A 22,572-nucleotide genomic window follows, 5' to 3' on the forward strand; every position below is an offset into this window, starting at 1 on the left:
ACCACTGATTGTAGGGGTGCCGCTCTCCCTCTCGCTCGTTCCCGGAGGGCAGCATCTTACTTGTTTGGTCTCGGGTTTGGAAGTGGTTTTGTTTTTTTTGTTTTTTTGTTTTTTTTTCAGGATGTGAACCGTGTCAGGGGCTGAGAGTCGGGGTGGGGGGGAAGGCGTCCCAAAACTTTGACGGGAGACAAGGAAAGAGAGACCGAAGGCAGGGAGGCACGCCGATTGTACGAACTGCAGACAGAGGAGGTAGCGAGGTCCCCCCGGCCCGGCCCTGTCCTCCTGGACCTTCCCGCGGGGCGGCCCCGGCCCACAGGGTCTCTGGTGTGTTGATCTGGGGAGGCCGGGCCTGAGATGCCCGAGCCTCCCTGCCCCCCACCCCCACGTCCTGTCTGGTGGCCTCCCGCCCACGCCTTCTCTCTCAGGCCCCTTGCCCTGGGTCCAGCCTCCTGGGCCAGCATCATCTCCTCACGAGGAGGCAGCCACCTCCCAGAGTACAGGCAGCTGGCCCAGGACTCGGAGCCGTGTCTGCAGCCACCGGGTCTGGCGTCTTCAGGCCGCTCCCGGCGCTGGGATTCAGAAGCGTCATCCAGGCCGTGGGCACGGGCCGGAGGAAAGACCGCGACGGGCAGGAGGTGGCAGAGCGCAGCGTGGGTTCTCTGTGTTTGTTCGTCCTAGACCTTCCCCGGGATCCGGTCCCCTCTCGGCGCAGATCATTCCTCCCACGACAGCCGAGCCAGACAGGCCAGCGCCGGGGCCCAGAGCGCGCACCTGAGCCCGGCTCCCATCCCGTCCCGAGCCTCTGCCAGCACGCGAGGAGGAGGCAGGGGCCGGCGGCTCCAGGGGGCTCCTCCAGCCTTCCGAGATGAGGCCCCGCCACCGTGGGGGCAGTCCTCAGCTGGTTTGAGAAGCCACAGGCCACGACCGCCCCTGGAGCTCACCCCGACTTGCTCTGGGGGCTTCAGGCCCAACTTCTGCTTTGCACTATGTTCACTTTGGGGCTCGGTTCTCACGCACCCCAGCGTCTCCACTGAGGGGCTGTTTGCCTTCGAGGGCGAGGGTTCCTAAACTTAGACCTATCTGCCTCTGGAAGGAATTCCAGCAGGATGGATGGCAAGATGGGATACTGAAGCCATGATGTTCGTCCAGGCCAAAGCAGGGTGCCCTGGGATGTCTCCCAGGCAGGGATGGGGCGGGGCAAGCGGGGGTGCCCTGAGCCTCCCCACTCACAGCCTGAGGCCAGTTGGCCTGGGAGCTTCCCTGGCCTGCCCCCCTCCTTCCCTGGGACATCTGGTCCCCCGGCAAAGCTGCTGACCTTTTACCACCACTGTTATTTTACAAAGTAAACCGCTCCTTCTCCCTGGTGGGGCTTACACCCATCTGGTCGCCCCTCCTTCAGAGGTTGGGCCCCGCATTTGGGAGGGGTTGGTGGGACCCCGTGTCTTACTCATCCCTCCGGTCCAGGGGCCCCTCTGGTTCTCTGCCAAGGCTGCTTGCCCACCCCAGCCGCTCCGACAGCCGTTGCCTGACCTATGGGCTCCGCCTTTCCTCTCTGCGCCCTCCACTCGGGGGCGGGGTGGGGGGGGCACCTGCATGCACTGGACGTGGGCAGCCAGCCCAGCCATGGGGGCGACAGCCCCCTCTGCCACATGCTTTGTGCCTCCAAAGCTCCCCCCACCGGTTGGGGGCCTCAGACCAGCCATCCTTTGTGGAGCACCCTTACCCCAGCCAAGCCGCACCTGAACTCCTGGGGCCCGGCTGGGGCTGCCCCACAGACACTGGGGTCGTGACATGGAGGGGCAGTGGACAAACCCAATCCAAAGCCAAGCCGGGACTGGCCGTGGACCCAGCCTCCTGTGCCGTGTACTCACGAAGCTGCGTAGCGTCTCCTTAGAAACAGTCAAAGCTTTGCCGAGAAAATAAATGTATGACTATATTTGACAACATAAAATCTATATATTTTTCACCACTGGAATCTAGTCGAGCCGCGTAGCCCCTCTGCTCTCGTCTGTGTCTTGCTATCTGTGGCCTTCCCGTCCTGTCTTGTGTTTTGGTGGACGTGGTCCGGGCTGGGGCCGGAGCCCGCTCTGTGCTGCTGGAGAAGGCCCTCGCCAAGGGCGGCGCATGAGGTGAGTGGGGCCGCTGCCCCCATCTGTTGCTGCTCCGGGTTGCCGGGCCCCGCCCACAGCGTTGAGGGTCTTCTCTTTTGGGGCCTCTGAGGGGCTTTACTACTTCTCCGCGTCAACGGAGGCGGTGGCCCTGGGACGGACCCTGGGGGGCCCCCTGGCTGGCGGCCCGGGCCCGGGCCCGGCCCTCCGTGTGTGCGTGTGTGTGCTCAGTGTCTGCATCTATGCAAGAGGGGCAGCGCTGCGTGTGCAGCTCCGGGCGCCGGAGGCACAGCGGCCTGCCGGCTCGGGCTCCCAGCCCTGGTGACGCAGGGCACAGAGCGTGGGGCCGGAGGGCAAGGCCAGGGGCCCGGGCCGCCCGCACAGTGCTCCTCCTCCAAAGCTCCCCTTTTCCTTCTTGCTTAATACCTCCTCCTGCTGGGCTGTGGCCTTCCCCTCCTGCCCTCGGCTTCTGGAGCAGAAATCGTGGGGGCCTCCCCTCTCCCCAGCCTCCAGCTGGAGCCGATTGGATCCTAAGGGACATTTTCCCAGGAACCACCTCCTGGAACTGCTGGTCCCTTAGAGCCCAGTAGCCGGAAGTGGCTTCAGCTTAGTTGGAGGGCCCGGGCCTGGGCCTCCCTGCTGCTCTTCTGGTCCAGGCTCAGGCAGGAATCAGAGCTGGGGCTGGGACTCTGCACAGAGAGCTGGCCTCCGGCGGAGTTTATTCCGAGCATCTCCCAAGGGGATAACTTAAGCTTTTCACTGAACACCCTTCCCAGTCGTCACTAGCACCGGGGAACTGACAGCACCCTGGGGAGGGGCAGGCATTGACAAAGTTCTGGGACCAGGGCCCACTGAGGGCCTGAGCCCAGGGAACTCATGACCCCCACTCTGACCTAGGGGGACAATGCAAACATGTCATGGCGTACTCTTCCATTCGGCCATCCCCTCGACAGAGAATTTAGGGGACACGGGAAGGGGGGAGGTGGGGAGGGTCTTCACTTTGTCTCCTTTGTCCTGTTCAGACAGAGTTGTACCTGCCGCAGACAGCTCTGAATTAAAGCATGAAAACGCAGCAAGACCCTCGGCCTGTTTTCTTTATGTCGTGTCTGTTTTCTGAGGAGGGGTGAAGGGGACTCGAACCGTCCCTGCCAACCTGGGAGTCCCAGGGTGCATGCTGGGAAAAGCTGAGCAGAAAGAGATCCTTTCTGAGCTGGAGGGAAGCAGAGAGCCGCGTGCAGGTTCAGTGCAGCCACGCATCTGTCGCGGCAGCTGGGATCACTCCCCTCCCGGCTCAGGTGAAGGATCCAGACGGGCGTCCCCCAGCCTGCCTCAGGGTCAGACTTGGCGGGGCCTGTAAATGCACCCCGTCCCCTCCCCTGCGGCCCCTCCCAAAGTGGATCTCGTACCTGCTCGGCAGATGCAGACACAGGCTGAGCAGGGGTGCTCCGAAGCCGGTGCCCCTCCTCCAGAGCCCCGCACCGCTCCCTGGCTCCAGTCACCCCTGCCTTGGCCCGCAGGCAGCACGTGACGGTGGCAGGCTCTCAGAGAACAGTGTGTCTTGAAAAAGCGGCGGTCTCACCACTGCTTAGAAGAAAACCAGGCCTGGTGGGTCATGGGACCAAGGATTCTGGGATTTTCAATTACTTTTGAAGAAGGGCTTCTGTTTAAAATCAAATCTTTATTCAAAAGAAGTGAAGGATTAGGACTCTGGCCAGTTTGTGACACACCGCAAGTATAGGAAAAAGAAAAAATCCTCTCAAAGAATGTAGTTCTGTTCTCTCAAAACATGGAACTGTGTCTCTGGTGGAGGCGAAAATCTTGCAAGGGCCCCAGCTGCAACTTTAAGAAGTGTTGCTTCGACCTGCCTACGTGTGCGGCATCTAAACCCGCACAGAGGATCCCCGCCTGTGGGCCTCAGTCCAGCTCTGAGTCGGAGGCTCTGCGGAGGCCCCTGATATGGGTGGCCGCCCCACGTGACCCTGCGTGGAACACGTCCCCTCCAGACGGCCCCGCCCCCGGCAGCAGGCCCCTGGAACCCGGAGGACGAAGGACGCTGCTCTCCCCTGCAGGAGGGTGGGAGGGCTGCGCTGCCCTCCCTTGGTGTCAGGCATCTGGGATCGAGTGGTCCATGGTGTGGTGGAGCAGGGTCGGGGACAACCTAGATACAGCAACAATGACAGTCGCCCAAACCGGCAGCACCTTCTCCTCCCCACTAGCCCATACATCCCCCATGGGGTCCTTCATTTCCATTTCTGAGACTTTCAAATCGCCAGAAGCCACCAGCCCCCTGGAAGGGAGGGCAGGGGAGGGCAGGCCGGGAGCCTTGAGGAGGCTGAGGAGGTTGGTGTGGCTGTGGGCAGGGGGGTGAGGGGGCAGGCAGGAGGGGGGCAGCCTTACTTTTTGACCATGTGCTCGTAGATCACGGTGGGGATGATGGTCAAGGTGACAACGCTCCCGGCCGTGGCCAGAATCTCTGTGACCTCTTTGTCCTGGGGAGGAGGTGAGTGAGCAGTCACCCCCGGGGGCAGAGGAGGGGTCAGCGCCGCCCCAGCCGGAGGACCTGCTGCCTCTAGGTAAGACTCCCAGGCAGACACCCAGGACAGGCCCGGTGACTGAGGCCTGCTGACCTGAGGCCCACTGACCTGAGGACCCCTGCCCACCCTCACCCTGAAGGCCAGTCCTGTGGGCCTGAACATACCAGGGTATCAGCACTGCTCGCCCCTCCCACCAGAGAGCTCCCAGAGCCCACATTTTCTATCCCATCTCCCTGACTCAGTCACACTCAGGTTCTGGCCCCAAAGCACAAGGAAAATTACCATGCGCGGGGACCATTAGGTGCACCCGTCCACCCAGTGGGCTCCTGGTGGCCAGCCAGCTGAGCCGAGCCCTCGAGGGACCTCTTCCTCTTACCTCCCGTTGACCAGTAAAAAGAGAAAGGCCTACAGATACCATTCAGACCATGGAGAACAAGAAAGGACAAGCCTCCATGCAAAGCGGGCCAGATAGATCAAACTCTAAAGCTACGGCCACAGAAGAGCTTCGGCTCTTACTCTGAGACCGCTGACCTTTCACATACATCGAACCTGGCTGTGCACTTAGTTGTCGCGGGACAAGTGGAGAAGACGTGTGAGATCGGACTGGTGACAGCGACAGGGTGGAACTAGCTCAGCTTTGAGAAGCAAACCATCTCAAAAAGCATAGCGACCTGGGGCCCTTCAGGAAACAGACAGACCCAGTCCTCAGAGCAACCAGCACCATGGTCTGCCAGGATAACTAACAAGTTCATGACGATGCCTTGAGCCTCTGGCGAGGAAGAATTTGCCGCACATTTTAGACTGACTATTCTCCAGAACAGTGAAGATCAAAGAACTGGAAGGCCTGGAAAGGAGTGGACCCGAGAGCAACGGCCACTCGCAATCCTTACTGGTGTAGTCAATTTTGGGGGCATAAGGCCTGACCCCCAAGGGAGGGGAGAATACGCAGTGGGGGGCATCTTAGACCCACATCAGGAAGAACTTCCTGGCCACATGCTTATGAGCCAAGAGAGCAAGCCTCCAAAGAACGGGGGAGACTGTCAAGCGTGGAAAGCACATAAGGGACGGGATGGCCTGACGACGGCCCTTGATGGGGGCCAAGAACGGGCTGAAAAGCTTGTGCCCGCTGTGGAGTGAGAAGCCGCTGCTCAGGCCACTTCTGCCGGGGGTGGGGGCTTGGGGAGGTTGGAGCTCTGGCCTCGGGTGAGGAAGGGACCCTCACTCTAAATCACACCTGCGACAGAACTGCTCTCAGTCGAGGTGCAGTGAGTCAGGATCAAACCACTATTCAGGGTGACCTGTTCAAGCCACATGACTCACACCATCTCTGTGGTCTGTTCCCCGAAGGTGCCCACCCCTCAGTCCGTGTCCACCAGACCCTAGACCCCTGCTCCTTGCTTTTTAAAGTGATTTTTTTAGAGAGAAAAAGAGAGTACAAGTGGGGGAAGGGGGAGAGAGGGGGAGAGAGAGAGAGAGAAAGAACGAACAAGAACGCATCCCAAGCAGGCTCCATCCTGCCAGTGCAGAGCCCAACCCAGGCTCAATCCTGCAAACCGTGAGATCATGACCTCAATCGAAATCAAGAGTCAGACACTTAACCGACAGAGGCAGCCAGGCACCCCTCCTTCTTGCTTTTTAAAGATGAAACTCACCACACATACCCTCAAAAGATGAACAGAGGTCAGAGTGTACTTCCGAACAGTCATTTTCTAAAGCATTCCTATTACTGACCGTGAGCCAGTGTACAAGTAGAAGTGCCGAGGAGGGAGGTGCCCACGCAAGCAGCTGCCCAGCCCGGCGTCCTGTCCTGCACGTGCCCTCTTGCCCTCTCGCCCCTCCTTCGGCCTCTCCTCTGGCCTCCACGTGGTAGTGACAATAGGAATATTTACTGAGCACTTAGCCCGTGCCTGGCACTGTGCTCAGACCTCTACCTTCCTTGTCTTACTGAACCGTCGCAGCAGCCTCAGGATGAGGAAACGGAGGCTCGGACGGGGCAGCAGCCGGCCCACAGACACAAGCCTCCCCTCCACCCGGCAACCTCCCAGCCCCTCCAGTCCCGTGTGGCCCACCTTCAGCCCGATGACGTTCTGCCCGTTCACCTCGCACACGGAGTGGTTGGTGAGGAGCCCGTTGCGGGCTGCGGAGCTCCCTCTGACCACAGAGACGACCTTTCCCTTCTTGATGACGAAGCCAACGTGGCCCGTGCTGTCCTTGTGCATGGTGACGGTCCGCTGGAACGGCCTGGCGGGCAGAGACAATGAGCTGCCTGGGACGTGGCTGGGGGCAGACAGAGAGGCTCCGGGGGCCAGGCCACTCACCTGTCCCGAACGGCCATGACGATCTTCTCAGCCGATGCCCTCTTCAACACCCGGTGGGCTCTGTCTGTGCTCCAGCCGGCACAGTCACACCCGTCAATCTGCAGGATCTGATCTCCAAAGCGCAGCCCCACAAGAGACGCAGGGCTGTTGGCCTTCACCAGCTGCACAAAGAGCCCCTGGGGGAGGCGGGGCTCCACGGTCAGCTCCCTGGCCCAGTCTGTGCCCAGGTCCCTGTGCTGCTCTTCTCCCGACCGCCTAGGAACTACGGGGCACGGGGACCACAGCTCTGCGTGGGCAGGGCAGCAATTTTCCTGGGGAAACACTTTCCTGGGGAAGAAACGCTCCAGGCCACGTAGCCAGGGAGCAGCTTTCAACCCTGGCTGGAGGCTCTACCCCCAACCCCCGGACTGCATGGCTTCTTGTGATGGCATCGGCACCCCTGGCTTCTACGGTCTACAGACAGCTGCCTGGAAGCCAGATCCCTGTGATGGAGGGAAGGGCGGGCGGGAGGCTCTGAGCAGCAGGAGCCCAGGAGGGGGGGGTGGAGGGTCCCTGCTGCTGGAACCCAGCGTCAGCCCTAGGGCCTTGCAGGATGGAGACTGAGAGGAAGAGCCTGGGCTTGGGGTTGGGTGCACCTCGGCTCCCCTGCCTGCTCTGTACCTTCCTTACCGCGGACAGGGCCCCGCGCTGCCCCATCTTGGGCCGGTGGCTGATGCATTCGGGGATGCCCCCTTCTCTCCTGCCCAGACCCCAGCCCTACCTGGTCGATGGCCCTTAGCCGCAGGCCCGTCTTGCCACACTCGTCCTTGCACAGGTGGATCTCGCGCATTCCAGGCTTGATCTCTGCACGCCGCGTACCTTGGCTGTTCCCAGACACCGGTGCCACCAGCTGGCCCAGCAAGGGGCCAGAGCCCACCATCTGCACACACCAGGGTGGGGTCAGCCGGCCCCTGGGGCCTCGTAAGGATGGGGAAAAGAAGATGTAGTGGTCCCTGGGCCCTATCCTATCCCCAGACCACACTCCTCTGTGGGGGCCGCTAGGGGACATGGCTCCATGAAGCCACTAGGGGGCATCAAAGTCTACACCGCTGAAAAACAGCCAGGGAAATGAGGAGAGAGAGAGAGGATGAGTATACAGAAAGGGGACCCTCATTTTGCAAGGTACATTGGCATCAGGAGAGGACCCCTTTAAAATCCACCTAAAAATAAAAGAAAATTTCACAGCAAACAGTGAGCAACTGGGGGGGGGGGGGAAGGCTCAATTTGGTTTTTGTCTTGAAAAACATTTAAGCAAAAAGTATAAAAAATGAACGCTTTCCCCCTATGCCCAGAACCAGGCCGGATGCCCACTCTCACCACTACTGTTAAATACGGTACTCGAACAACTGGCCAGAAGAATAAGGCAAGAAAAGGAAATGAAGGCATACATATTGGAAAAGAAATAAAATGGTCCCTATTTGCAAATGCTATGTTGGTCTACTAGGAAATTCCCAGGAATCTACAAATAAACTCCTAGAACCCATCACTGAGTTCAGAAAAGTCACAGGATATGAGATCAACACACAAAAATCAACTATATTTTTTATATACTAACAGTGAACACATGGAAACTCAAATTAAAAGTTCAATACCGGGCTGCCCAGGTGGTTCAGTCGGTTGAGTGTCTAACTCTTGGTTTTGGCTCAGGTCATGATCTCACAGTTTCATGAGTTCGAGCCCCATATCAGGGCTTGGGTTTCTCTCTATCTCCCTCTCTCCCTGCCCCTCCCCCACTCATGCAGTCTCTCTCTCAAAATAAATAAAAACTTTTTAAAAAGTACAATACCAACTATAATCACTCAAAAATAAAAAACAGGAGCAGATCCAACAAAACATATGTAAGAACTGTATACCGAAAACAAAAACCAAGAAATGACTGATAAAACATATCAAAGCAGATCTAAATAAATGGAAAGGTATTTTCTATTCATGGATCAGAAGAACAAAAATAAACCCTGACCTAAGCCTCACACCTTACACAAAAATTAACTCAAATTTAGATAGACCAGAAAGGCCTGATCAACGAAAGAAAAAATCCATAAATTGAACATCATCAAAATTAAAAAACTTTTGTTCTGCTAGAGATCCTTCTAATAGCTTGAAAAGAGAAGCTACATTTGAGAGAAAATTGTTACAAACGACATGTCTGATGAAAGACTCTAGAATAAAGCGCTCTCCAAACGTGACTTAAAAAAATGAACAATCCTTTGAGAAAAGTGAACAAAACCTACGAACAGCATTTTACTGAAAAGAATTTACGGCTTGTAAACAGCACAGGAAAAGATGTTGAGCATCACGAGCCATCAAGGAAATGCAAACTAAGACCGTGATGAGACATCACTGCACACCTGTCATAACAGCTAAAATTAGTGATGATGCTGGTGAGGAAGAGCCGGAGTGACACGTGTTGCTGGCAGGAAAATAAAATGGTACAGCCACTACGGTCACTCTCAAGATAGTTTAGAAGTTTCTTTTAAAAATGTAAACATGGGGCGCCTGGGTGGCTCAGTGGGTTAAGCGGCCGACTTCGGCTCAGGTCACGATCTCGCGGTCCATGAGTTCGAGCCCCGCGTCGGGCTCTGTGCTGACAGCTCAGAGCCTGGAGCCTGTTTCAGGTTCTGTGTCTCCCTCTTTCTGACCCTACCCCATTCATGCTCTGTCTCTCTCTGTCTCAAAAATAAATGAACGTTAAAAAAAAAATTAAATAAATAAATAAAAATGTAAACATGCACTTATAGGGGCACCTGGGTGGCTCAGTCAGTTGAGCGTCCGGCTTCCGCTCAGGTCATGATCTCACGGCTCGTGAGTTCTAAGCCCCGTGTCGGGCTGTTTCAGGTTCTGTGTCTCCCTCTTTCTGACCCTACCCCATTCATGCTCTCTCTCTGTCTCAAAAATAAATAAACGTAAAAAAAAAATAAATTAAATAAATAAATAAATAAATAAATAAATAAATAAATTTAAAAAATGTAAACATGCACTTATAGGGGTGCCTGGGTGGCTCAGTCGGCTAAGCGTCCGGCTTTGGCTCAGGTCATGATCTCACGGCTCGTGAGTTCTAAGCCCCATGTCGGGCTCTGTGCTGACAGCTCAGAGCCTGGAACCTGCTTTGGATTCTGTGTCCCCCTCTCTCTCCACCCCCACCCCTGCTTGTGCTCTGTCTCTTTCAAAAATGAATAAACAGTAAAAAAAAAAAAAATTTTTTTAATGTAAACATGCACTTATCACATACCCTAGCAACTGCACTGCCAGACATTTATCCCAGAGAAATGAAAACGTATGTCTGCACAAAACACTGTATACAAATACCCACGATAACTTAGTCTGTAATAGCCCCAAACTGGAAACCACTAAAACGACCCTCAGTGGGTTAAACAAACCTCAGTACCTCCATACCGTGGAATACTACTCAGTAACAAAATGGGGTGAACTAGGGGAGGTGGGTGGGGGGCAGGGGTATAGGTGATGGGGACGAAGGAGTACACTTGTCGTGATGAGCACAGGGTGATGTATATGGAACTGCCTGCTGAATCACTGTACTGTATACCTAGAACTAATATCACGCTGTAAGTTAACTACACTGGAATTAAAATGAAATGAAATGAAATGAAATAAAAGCAAACAGGGAGCCTGGGTGGCTCAGTCAGTTAAGCATCTGACTCTTGACTTCAGCACAGGTCATGATCTCACAGATTTGTGAGCCATGTGGGGCTCCATGCTGACAACTCAGAGCCTGCTTAGGATTCTCTCTCTCCCTCTCCCTCTCTGCCCCTCCTCTGCTCATACACACATACATGCGCTCTCTCTCTCAAAATAAACAAACATTTTAAAAAATAAAAACACGGGCGTCTGGGTGGCTCAGTCGGTTAAGCATCCGACTTCGGCTCAGGTCATGATCTCATAGTTCATGGGTTCGAGCTCGGCATTGGGATCTGTGCTGACAGCTCAGAGCCTGGAGCCTGCTTCGGACTCTGTATCTCCCTCTCTCCTTCTGCCCCTCCCCTGCTTGTGCTCTGTCTTTGTCTCTCAAAAATAAATAAACATTAAAAAAATTAAAAGAAATAAAGAAATAAAAACAAATAAGTAAAATGGGATGAGCTATTAATACAGTCAATAACCTGGAAACATTTCAAGGGCATTATACTGAGTGGAAAAAACCAATCTGGAAAGGATTCCATTTATATAACATTCTGAAACAAAATTATCGAGGCAGAAAACAGACTAGTGGCAGCCAGGGATGAGGGATGGTGAGGGGGAGAAGGTGGGCATGATTATGAAGGGTCAGCCCAAGGGAGACCTTTGTGATGATGAAATAGTCTGTGCCTCGGCTGCACTGGTACTTACGTGAGTCTATCTATGCAGGTGGTAACAGTGACATCCCACTGCAGACACTCACTGTAGCAACACAAAAGACCCCCTTTCTTTATCCTGTAGTTATGCAGCCACTTCCCACATAACCACTGGGAAAACTGGAGGGAGGGTACAATCTTCTGTACCCTTCTCTGTGCTATCTTTGTGACTTCCCATGAATCTATGATTATTTAAAGATACAAAGTTTTAGGGGCGCCTGGGTGGCTCAGTCGGTTGGGCGTCTGACTTCGGCTCAGGTCATGATCTCACAGTCTGTGAGTTCGAGCCCCACTTCGAGCTCTGTGCTGACAGCTCGGAGCCTGGAGCCTGCTTCAGATTCTGTGTCTCCCCCTCTCTCTGCCCCTCCCCTGCTCATGCTCCATCTCTCTCTGTCTCAAAAATAAATAAAGACATTAAAAAAACCCTTTTTTAAATAAAAATAATAATAAAGATTAAAAGTTTTAAAAAATTATAAAAATGAATTCATTTGTCATATTTTTATCAATATTTAGGTGAAACACACTCGTGTCCTAATTACTGGTAACAGAGAGGAATCAAATCAAAGGCTTCAAACTGAAGTTTATAGAACATGACTTTCCTTGCTTCATGTCTGTACTTCACAGCATGACTGTCAAGGGTCACTGGGCAGAAACACCCAGGTGTCACCACTTTTGCTCAGGGCCCCACACGCCCTCATCCTTATGGGTTTTCTCCCATGAGGCCCTCATTCGCCAGTGGCTGTGTGTGTGGCCGCAGCGGTTCCCATCATGGTTCTGCCACTGACTTTCACCAGTTCAGGGATGGACAGCAGACAAGCACACTGACCAAGGCCCAAGGAGATGCTGGAGCTCCTTGGGAGGGGGTTTCAGTGAGGACTGAGTCTCCAAGTGAACCTATTTTCAGGAGTGAACATTTCTGTGTCAAGGTTTCTCTTGCTCCCTAAAACCATGGAGAGAAGGAATCAAGCAAGCCTTATGGTTTATTTGGGGACCGGAGCTGGGTGACCAGCTACTTGCCCCTCGGCTCTGCCGTCCATGCACCTGCTCTCAAGGCACAAGCAGCTCCTTCATTCGAAGCCTTCAGGCTTGGGCTGGGTTTAATGCCCTGCCCTCCCTTCTCATCCAGCAGGCTCAGGCCAGCAGCCTGAAGCCACAGGTCAAAGGGCAGGCAGTGGCCCTCTAGCACCCAGGTCTGCAGGAAACCCCACAGCACTTTTAATAATGGTTCAAAATGAAAAGTGCTATCAAGAAACAGAGCCACAGGCATGCTGGGGAAGAGGAGATTCCAGTTGGTTTGAATGCCAGACCAACAAGGAGGAAGAGTTGGGAGATTCTGTGCCGACATTAGGCAAGAGACAAATACCTACACTAGCACCTTCTGGAATCTGAAGCAGGTTCTGCTGGACTTCTTGGCTGGAGAGGGAAAGACCCATATAATTTTCCAATTCCGCCAGGCTTGGGTACAAAACTGACGGGAAAGGAAGGGAAGGAAGAGGAAAGGTGTTACTCAAGAGTGTGAGCTTGGCCACACCTGCCTGGCTCCCATGTGGTCACTCGTTTGTATTAAGAAACAGGGCCTGGGGATGCTTTTTACTTCCAAGAATGCACAGAACACTTGCTGGTGATGTGGGTTCTCCCCTTAGAAGGGCTGAGGGGCAGGGGTCTCCCCAGGAGCAGCCTGGGACACAGAATCCCTCATAGATCACTTTGCTGTTCAACTCAATGGACTTCCTTTGGCACTAGCTGGACATCCGACGCAGGGGTGGTGCTGGGGCTGTGACACCCCAGCTTCTAGGAAATCCACGGGCTGTGGGGGCTGTGGGAGGCCGGTGTGGGACCCCAGGGCAGCTCCAGGGAAACCGCACAGTGGCCAGGAGGGAGAGAGTGGCCTGAAGTCAACTGAGCTGCTACAGGACCTAAATCACGACTTCCACCAACTCAAAGGACCACCACAAACATCTTGGTCTCCTCACTCGGCCACAGAAGGTAGCCCCAAATCAGGGGAGTTAGTGGTCTATGGGTCCCCCTCAAAGGGTTCTGGTGGGAGTAAATGTGCAGGAAGCCCACAGCACAGCGACAGACAAGAGGCAAGTGCCTGGAAGTGGCCACAAGAGGTCACTGTCAGTCAGGAACACCCCTGCCCCGCTCACTCACCTGAAGGCTGGGAGACTGGCAGGGCGGGCATCCTGGGCGCAGCTCTGGCCTGGGCCTGGGGACAGGTGGGGAGCACTGGTCAGCTGTGGCCTGGGGCTCCCTGAGGCTGAGGGTCAGGGCATTGGTTATGCTGGTGGGCCTAAGGTGGGGTGTCCATGAACCTGGGAGGTATGTAGATGCGGTCTCTCTAGGTGTTCCTGTTTCTGGGGGAGGTTCTCCCCACAGCCTGTGACCCGCCAACTGTCAGGTCCCAAGTACTACCTGGGACAGTCAGAACAACTGAGGCCCCTCCCAACCAAATTCTCAGTCAAGAAGTCCCAAATTCCCAAAACCCACTGGAACCACAGGTGGATAGAAAGAAGAGGAGCTTCTGTGGATGAGCTGGCAAAACGCCAGACCCCTGGGGTTTACTCTGGAAGCCTGTCTACAGTATGGAGTCTACCTGTACCCAATTGGAGGAAGCACTGGGACAGAGTGGGCACAAGAGAGGCCTGTCTGCTACAGCTGCTTGGACTCTTCCATTCCTGCTGTAACTCCATTCCCTTAACCTCTGGACACCTGTCCACCAGCAGGCCCTACAGTGGCGACCTGCATGCCCAGGGGCCCTCAACACACAACGCCTTCCAAGACAAGCAAGCCTCCCTTCCTTACCTTGGGGCAGTCACAAAGGCCCCATCAGGGGGCCTAGGCTAACACACGCCCGGTGGCTTACCTGAATGGCTTGGTCCATCTTTAGGTCCTCCAGAGATGGGTACAGCGTGGACATGGCTGCTCCTTGGAACACTCTACAGGGCACAGAGGGTGAGGAGGGGTGACAGGAAGCATGGGCATCTACCTCCCATCCATGTGTGACACTCAGGACTCTCAGGATGAGAAAGATGATCGGGAAGGCATTGTCCCCGTTTTAGAGATGGGGGAGCTGAGTTTGAACCCAAGTCTGTTTTGTTCCCAAGCCCGTGATCGCCGCCCTTGCAAAATTCCATCCCACCATGTTCACCTGACTCTAGGCTATATGGGCCAGGAAGAGGAGGACTAGGGGCCAAGTCCTTCCCAGTCATGTCTCAAAGGTCAGGCGGGCTTATGAGGTCTGATCACTCAGGATCCAAGTTCAATCTGGCAGGTTCATAGTGAGTACCTTCTGCATACCTGGCCTTTGTTAGGGGTGTGCACAACACCATCCCACAGCTACACAGAATTCAGTCCAGTGTTAAAGTAGGTGGGGTCTTAGTTACAACAGAAAGGCAACAGGGTCCTTGCGAATCCCTCCCCCACCCTCCACACCCCTCTTCACCTCTAGGTATTTGAGCTCCTACTGTATACCACCCATTTCCAGCCTTGATCTTAGCCTGGGCTTCCACTCTTCTCCTTGTAAACCTCTGATCTCATGAAATGCAGTGTCTTGAGTTTTGCATTTAGGCAGTAGCCCAATTTGAATGTATGAACTACTCTGCAAGGTCAAATAAAATCTGTTTGCATCTGGCCTGTGAGCTACCAGTTCCAACCTCTGGAGGAATCAGAAGTCCATGTGGGCCACTTCAGGGAATGTGGGCTAGATACTGAGAGCAGTGGGGAGCCACCAGGGGGCTTGAAGCAGGGGTAAGACATCCCAGGCTCACGCAGAAGGCCTATTGGCTGCTATGTGGAGAACAACCAGAGAGGAGGCAAGGCCCACTGGCAGATGTTGTAGCCCCTGGGGAGAGGCGGGAAGGTGGGGAGGTCTGCACAACAGCCTGGGGCTTAGGGGTGGGATGTGGGAGAGAAGGGATTTGAAGGCAAATTAGAAGGAATGGTGTGCGTGAAGGGTCAAGGCAGCAGGTGCAGAAGGAGAAGGAGCAGTGATGGATGAGGACGACCTTGGCCCCTGTGGGTCACTCAGGGAAGATGCCCAGAGGATTTGCACCTGGGCAGGCGGGACTGGTGTCCCATCTCCCCTGGCACACAGCCCGCTCAGTTCCTGTGACCACCCCAGGCACCCCTTTACTGTGTACAGCTGTTCTGATGTCCTGATGACACCACCTTCCTAGGATGGACATGAAGACCAGGGGTCCCAAATATGTTTCGCTCACCTCTCAGTCTCGTTTTTTGTTTTTTCAAGTTTGAGCTAGGGCCGACCTTTTAAAGTCTGGGAAAATAAGATTCTTCACTTCTAATTTGTATTGAAAAAAAAATCAAAAACAGCTGGCAACGCGAGAGCAGAGATGGTGCATGGCAACGCCCAGTCCAGGCCGCATTGCAACCTCTGCCTCTTAGACGGGGCTGCCTGTGTATTCTTGGTTCCCAAAGTTTCCAGCTGGCAATTTACACTTCCTGCTTGGCTCCTGAAGGCAGGCTGCTCCAGACCCTTGCCCTAGTCTAGTCTTTGGAGCAGAAATGATACCCCCAAAAGGAACAGGGATTGTCCCAGGGGGAGAGGGAGACGGGCTCTGAACCCCTTTAGACCCACTGGGGGAACAGACCCCTTTGTCTGTGGCCTTCCCCTGCACACACTCGGGGAGATTTTTATCTTGGGACAGTCCTCAGCAGGTACCATCTGTCAAAAACAAGTCACTGTTTCCAGGATCATGCATGAAGAGCAGATAGGAAAGTAAGAGGCCAACCCTGCCCTGCTTTTTCTAACACTGAAGCAGCACAGCAGTTATATTTTTAGTGGCTGCCCTCTGGGAGAGCAGAATTGGAGATGCACTTCCTGGAAGTCACCCCCAGGCCAGGACCACACAACACTTTCTCTGCGTCTGGGACCTTTGCCACTGCCACCTTCTGCGAGCCCCACCTCAGTCTTGGGCTCTGGGCAGAACCGAGAAGCAGCTACTCCCCCAGCTTTTAACAGTTTATGATACAGCGGGGAATGGCTCCTAGCCAGCAAATAGGCTGTGTCTCATTCAATCATCCCTCTATCCACTGACAGCATTTGGGTATCTACCGCGTGCTGGGGACCCTGGGCCTGTTTTAGTCGTCCTGGTCCCTCTGCTTGGCACACCACCCTTTCCTATGTGGTGGTCTTTAAAGGCTTAGCTCCAATGCTGTTTCTTAGGTTGTCTTTTTCAGGCCATCGGACCCCCTGCTAGTTGGCTGGGTCTCCATGTGTTCCTAACCCTGACCTGTGCTGCCTCTATCATCAAGCTATTTATCATATTACACGATTAACATCTGGGTATTTTCTCATACTAGACCCCGCCTCGTGAGGGCAGGGGCTGTGTCTGTTCACCACACTGTGCCTCCCCACCACACATGCATGGTGGCAAAAACGGTTATTTGAATAACTCAGTGGTTTTCCAAGAACAGATTGGAAATTTGTGTGGGGATTTGGGGGTGTCACAAGACTGAGGGGACACTAATAACATTTAAGACACAGCGAGCAGACACCTGGACCTCTTGTAAGGCACAGAATGGTTCACCATAAAAAACTGTCCTCCATCCTGCGTAATTTTCCCAGTGTCCTTCCAAACCTTCATGTGGGCAAAAAAGCCTGCTTGCAACCTATCTTATATACAGATACGATGAGTTTTGGCGTGCCCGAGTGGCTCAGTTGGTTAGGTGACCAACTCTTGATTTCGGCTCAGGTCATGATCTCAGGGTTTGTGAGTTCAAGCCCCACATCAGGCTTTACGCTGACAGTGCAGAGCCTGCTTGGGATTCTCTCTCTCTCCCTCCCTCTCTGCCCTTCCCCCACTTGCTGTCTCAAAAATAAAAACTTAAAAAAAAATACAGTGAGTTTATCCTGGTTTTAATATGCAATATGTTATCCAGAAATGCATATACCAGGCTAATCAAGGGAGGTCGTACTCTGTTTTGTTCACCATTTTGGAAAATCAGTGTCAGTCACCACCGGTGAGTCACCAGAACACGCCCATGTGTGTCTGCATTGTGGCTGTCATCCGAATTACACATTTGTATACAAGTATCTAGCCTTTGACTCGAGAAGTCAAATACAAACTGTCGGCAAAATTCAAGTCCAAACTTACTCATTTTACGTTAGACACAAACATCACCTGGTGTAATCCAGTTCCAGCCTTTACAAAGTGAGGTGCATAGTCTTTTACTATAAATTACTTTCACTGCCCATGTGTCGCCTTTATAACAAATACGGGGCATCATACTGATTTTTTTCACCCCCGGGGAACCACCGTTCCTGACGAATCCGCCTCCTCGCTCAGACTCAATTTCCCCGACTTCCGCAGGTAGGCACAAACTCCACGCACTGGGGACCGGTGAAGGCCCCGCTGGTCGCGAGGGACTGTTCTTCACCCCAGCCTCAGTTTCCCAATCTGTCACACCGCTCAAACATCTCCAAACTACTCCCACGCGACCGCACCATTCGCTTCAAACCGGGCCGGAAGCGACGCCTCGCGGCCGCTGTAGGCTACGCGCCTGCGCAGAGACCCCGCCAGGCCGCGAAGGCTCGCTGCGGCTTCTAGAACGCATGCGCCTCACCCACCCAGGCCCGCGCGCCGCTCGCGATGGCTCCCAGATTGCCCCGCGGTAGCGGGGTGGAAAATGGCGGCCTCCTCTGTCTGCGAGGGTGGTAAGCTGGCTGGTTTGCTAGAATCCAGCCGGCCTCTCGCCTTATCCAGGTGCTCATGGCTGGCGCCAGCACCCACAAAAAGAAATCAGGTAAAGCTGCAGAGGAAGGGATGGGAAGGCTCGATCGGGCCCCTTGACCCCTCTTTACTGGACTGGAGGTTGCGCGGCTCAAATCGAGCTTTTAAAAGGAGCGCGCGTACCCCACGCCGCTGACCCCAGAGGGCCATTCACGGCCTCCAGAGGAGGGAGGAGGCGGTTGATCCGTTTCCTGCTGAGAAGATTCTGTTCTAAGGCAGCTGTGGGAAGGGAGAAAAGGGTAAAGACACTCCTGCGCTCCCCGCTCCCCGCTCCTCGCTGCCTGTTGCTGGAGAAGGTCCCTCTTGTTCGCCAAGGCTGCCGAAGCAGTCAGTTCTCGAGTATTTCCTACCTGTTGTGACATCGTCGGCCCTCCCACTCTTTCTCTCGCCGTTTATTTGTTTTGTTTTGTTTTTTCCTTGCCTGGCGCTGACTTCTGACCAGGTGCTTAGCTGCAGGTGTCCCCCCACCCCTACGCAGATTCACCCTGGGATCACACTCGATAGTGGCTGAGTGAGCCCCGCTACCCAGGATAGGGGTTTGTGCTTGGCCGGGCAGATCACTTCCCACAGCCGAATTGGACCCACCGCTTCTTATAAGGGATTCGGGCAGTTTGGCTTATGGGATGCAGGACAAAAGGCTAAGGCAACCAGCAAAGCCCGATGGTTTGAAATGAATGATGAATAGGTGAATATGAGATTCTGTGGTCTAGAGAAGAGAGGTTTGCCTAATTCTGTGCGTGTGGGGGGATTTGGGGGAAAGCTTAGAATTGAGGGAACAGAAAGTTTAGAATTGAAGTTCACCAGAGGAACAAGGGGGAGGGAGAAGGCATGAATGGCATTCAAGACAGGGAACAGCACCTGAGAAGGCATGGAGGCATGAACTAGCAGAGTGAGTTTTAGTATCAGAAGGCAGTCTGGAATGAATGAAATGCAGGGTGAGTGTGGAAAGTGAGGAGGTGTGACTACAGATGGTACCAAGAGTCAGGTCATGGAGATGTGAATTCCACGTTGAAATTTAGAGATTTATCCTGAGGGCAGGAGTTGGGCATGGCTCTCAAGCGCAGAAGCTGAGGTGAACTCACACCAGATTTCTGGCTCAGGCCACGAAGTGGATTTGGTAGCCAGCTGTAGAGGGCAGCAAAGCTAGGAATAAATGAGGTAGTAAAGATCTGGAAGGCAGCTGGACCCTCAGGTCTGGGCCTCCCTATCCCTGGAGTAGCACACTCCACTTCCACCCTCTTGAACCAACTTCCTACCTCCCTCCCTTCCCTCTTTCCTCCCTCCCTCCTGGATTGGATTTGTGCTGTGCTGTATTTGCCTATCTCCCTCCCCAGTGCCTGGCACACAGCAGGCATCCAGCTACTGTTTCTTAAAGGAATGGAAAAGACAGAGGGGGAAGAGAAAGCCCAAAAAAGTCCTTTGAAGAGAAACCCTGGGCCTAGAAAGGGAATTAAAAAAAAAAAAACAAAAAAAAAAAAACAAAAAAAACCAGTGCCCTGATGAGGTAGATTGAAAGGCTGCCTCCTACGATCTGACAGTGCTCAGTTCAGTACCGGCTTCCTGCAATTAATTGGCTCCTCTGAAAGGAAAATAACCCATCTCTCTCAAAGGAATTTTCCTTCCCCCTGCACTTCACAGAATTTCCATCCCTGAGTTTCTGTGCTTTTTTTGGATATAAGCAATACCACCACCCACAACAGTCCAGCAGTCAGGTCCTTGGAGATCAAGAGGGCTGACAAGGGCGTCAGCTTCCATCTTTGGACTTTGGGATGAGAACACTCCTTTGGCACACCTTGTTCCAACCAGCTGAAACTACAGGACTCCTACTTGTTCCTGTGGACAGCTCATCCACCCTTCAGAAGACAGTGTGTGCGGGAGGGAAGCGTGGGTTAGTGTCAGAGGAATAGCTCCTAGAAGGCCAGATTAGCCCAGGGATGTGGGGAGTTAGAAAGGAAGAGGCTGTTGCTAGGCCACCAGCAGGTACCCTCCTCCCCCTCAGGGCTGTACCGCCTGCTGGAGAAAAGCTGTGAACGTCTACAGGGAATGCAGGTGCTCCCGAATGCAGGCCCCCGGAGAGGCAGAGCAGGAGCAAATCCTGGGAGGCAGGCAGGACTGGATTCAGACTGCTGCCTCTCGCTGGTGCAAATAAGCACGGACAAGTCCCTTTTGAGTGTCCTTTTGTGATACAGGTAACAGGGTGACAGTACTTGCATCACAGAGTTGTCGTGGGGACGTAAAGGTCCTTAAAAAGAGGGGCGCCTGGGTGGCTCAGTTGGTTAAGCGTCCCAACTTCGGCTCAGGTCATGATCTCGCTGTCCGTGAGTTCGAGCCCCGCGTCGGGCTCTGTGCTGACAGCTCGGGGCCTGGAGCCTGCTTCGGATTCTGTGTCTGCCTCTCTCTCTCTGCCCCTCCCCTGCTTGCGCTCTGTCTCAAGAATAAATAAATGTTAAAAAAAAAAAAAATTAAAGATCCTTAAAAAGAGAGATCTGTATAGAGTGCAACTTGGCATGTAAAGGGCATGCAGTCATCATTAGCTATTCATTCAGGACCTTTACTGAGTAGCTACGTCCTTGGGCTGTTTTAGGTACTGAGGCAGGGAGCAAAAGGAAAATCTGTCCTTGAGGAGGGTTTCTTTCTAGCTGGATAAGTGTGTTTGCTGTGGTAGGAAGTGATGGGGAGAAAGATAAAGCAGGATGGAGGGTGGAGTGTCCAGAAGGGCCTTACTGCCAGGTGGGGATGACAAGTGACTTGTGTAAAAGCCTAAAGGGGTAGGGAAGAGCAGGAAGAGTGACGAAGTGGAGGGTGTGGCCACTGCGGCAGCGGCCCTGAGGTGGGCATGCCTGTTGTTTCGAGGTCATCTGGCTGGTGAGACTGGAGTCCGTCGTTCGGAGGGGGAGCAGTGATGAAGAGGTCACAGGAGGAGTGAGCAGGCCAGTTCCCCCAGGATTTGGCATTTACTCTGCTGAGATGGGAGCCACTGGAGAACGTTGAGCAGCAGAGGGCCATGGTCCAACTTAAATTTTAACAGGCCCCCCTCTTGTCAACGTTTGGAGAACAGACCAGAGGGGCAGGGGTGGACGCAGGGAGCCCCGGTAAGCAGCGATGGTGCTGTCAGAATCGTTACTGGTTTGGAAATCAACATTTTTAGACAAAGAAAAACTAGGTGAAAACAAAAAAGAATTGTTTTAGTTTGGGCCGCCCCAGGTAACGAGCCAGTGTGGCAGCCTCGTCTGAAGCACCATTTTCTGAGACTGTGCTGTGCGGAGGGCACAGACTCTCCCCTCACGGCCATGAGCTCATTCAATTCTCCCGACGGTGTGGGGGGTGGGGGGTTCCCAGTCTCCACAGGAAGAAACCAGTTCTGAGAAGGTCAGGCCACTGGCCCAGCTCCCCAGCAGCTTTTTCCTTGCCGTGGTAGGGAAGTTGCTAGAAACCGCTTCAGACAGAGAAAACAAGTAACAGAAACCGAGGCCTGCACTCCCAGTGCCTTGTGGAAACCCACTCTTTGCCTGGCCTTCCAAAAGCGCACTTCAAGGAACAGAGTGGGGGGTGGGGGGGTCCCATCTCTCGAACACTGGCGCAGGCCGTCAGAAGGAGCCTGCAGCCCTTACCGTGTATGGATAAAGATCACTGGGCACTCGAACTGACCCAGGGCTGGGGTCAGAGAAGGAGACGCCAATTCACACTGTGCTCCCAGAGGGAGGCACCTTGAAAGGAAGCTGCCTGGGAACCCAGGAGGGTCAGGATAGCGGGAGAGCGAGCCTGAGTCGGTCCCAGTCAGTACGGCCCCCCCCCCCCCCCCCCCCCCCCCCCCCCCGCTCTTACCTGCCGGCCAGATGCTGCCAAACGTCCTTTTCCGGCTACTGCCAAGAGTCTGTTCCCCTCCCTGGAGGGTGGTGGCCCTTGTCCCAGCCAGGTTCTGGCTCTGGGAAGGGTGGTGCCCGCTCCGCCCCCCTGTCAGCTGACTCAGCCGGGCGGACCCAGGTAAGAGCCCCGTGAGCCTGTGAACCAGGCAGGTCACAAGGCCCAGAGCACGACTTGGGCCTTAGTGCAGATGTGGAGGCGGGGTCAGGGGCACACAGCTGCTGTTGGGAGGGGTAGGAACCAAGACTTCTGGGCCTTGAGGAAATCGGAATCGGATTGGACGTCCCGTCCTGCTGAACATGAGGACGGTTTGATGGGTATCCGGGGTCTTAAAATATGGCCATGAGTTGTGACCCAGCGTTTCCCCTCTAGGAATGTGTTATAATAAACTAGGCATTGAGGTCCCATCGCCACACTGCTTATCACAGGGAAATCCAGAAATCCCAAATGCCCATCCCTGGGGTCTGGTTAAACACATCCATGCTTTCAGAAGCTCACAAAGCTGTTAATGTCCTTTAAGGGAAGACAGCAAGGAAATGTTCCTGAGACACTGGCAAGATATTGAAAAATCAATGTGATTCTGATCTTGTGTTTGGTTTTCGGGTTTTTTT

General features: G+C 54.2%; 1 protein-coding gene across 9 annotated transcripts; it reads right to left on the minus strand.

Annotated features, from left to right (window-relative positions):
* Window positions 1-86: 86 nt before the first annotated feature.
* SDCBP2 (syndecan binding protein 2) lies at window positions 87-22,572 on the minus strand. Of its 9 annotated transcripts, XR_008289167.1 has the most exons (10): window positions 21,923-22,572; window positions 14,212-14,284; window positions 13,500-13,554; window positions 12,713-12,813; window positions 7,721-7,879; window positions 6,961-7,136; window positions 6,712-6,883; window positions 4,506-4,597; window positions 3,515-3,689; window positions 87-3,142 (listed from the first exon to the last, which is right to left on the minus strand). XR_008289167.1 is itself a non-coding variant. In XM_053200148.1 (9 exons), exons 2-9 carry the CDS (start codon window positions 14,263-14,265, stop codon window positions 3,650-3,652), a joined length of 849 nt encoding a protein of 282 aa, XP_053056123.1. In that variant the 5' UTR covers window positions 14,266-14,284; window positions 21,923-22,572; the 3' UTR covers window positions 87-3,649. The 9 variants fall into 9 exon arrangements, 8 of the variants coding, with proteins under 8 accessions (XP_053056123.1, XP_014939685.1, XP_053056122.1 ...); XM_053200148.1 differs by having other exon boundaries at window positions 87-3,689; XM_015084199.3 differs by lacking the exons at window positions 87-3,142; window positions 3,515-3,689 and adding an exon at window positions 4,057-4,266 and having other exon boundaries at window positions 21,923-22,553.

The sequence above is a fragment of the Acinonyx jubatus genome, chromosome A3 (assembly GCF_027475565.1).
Source record: "Acinonyx jubatus isolate Ajub_Pintada_27869175 chromosome A3, VMU_Ajub_asm_v1.0, whole genome shotgun sequence".
Taxonomy (NCBI): Eukaryota; Metazoa; Chordata; class Mammalia; order Carnivora; family Felidae; genus Acinonyx; species Acinonyx jubatus.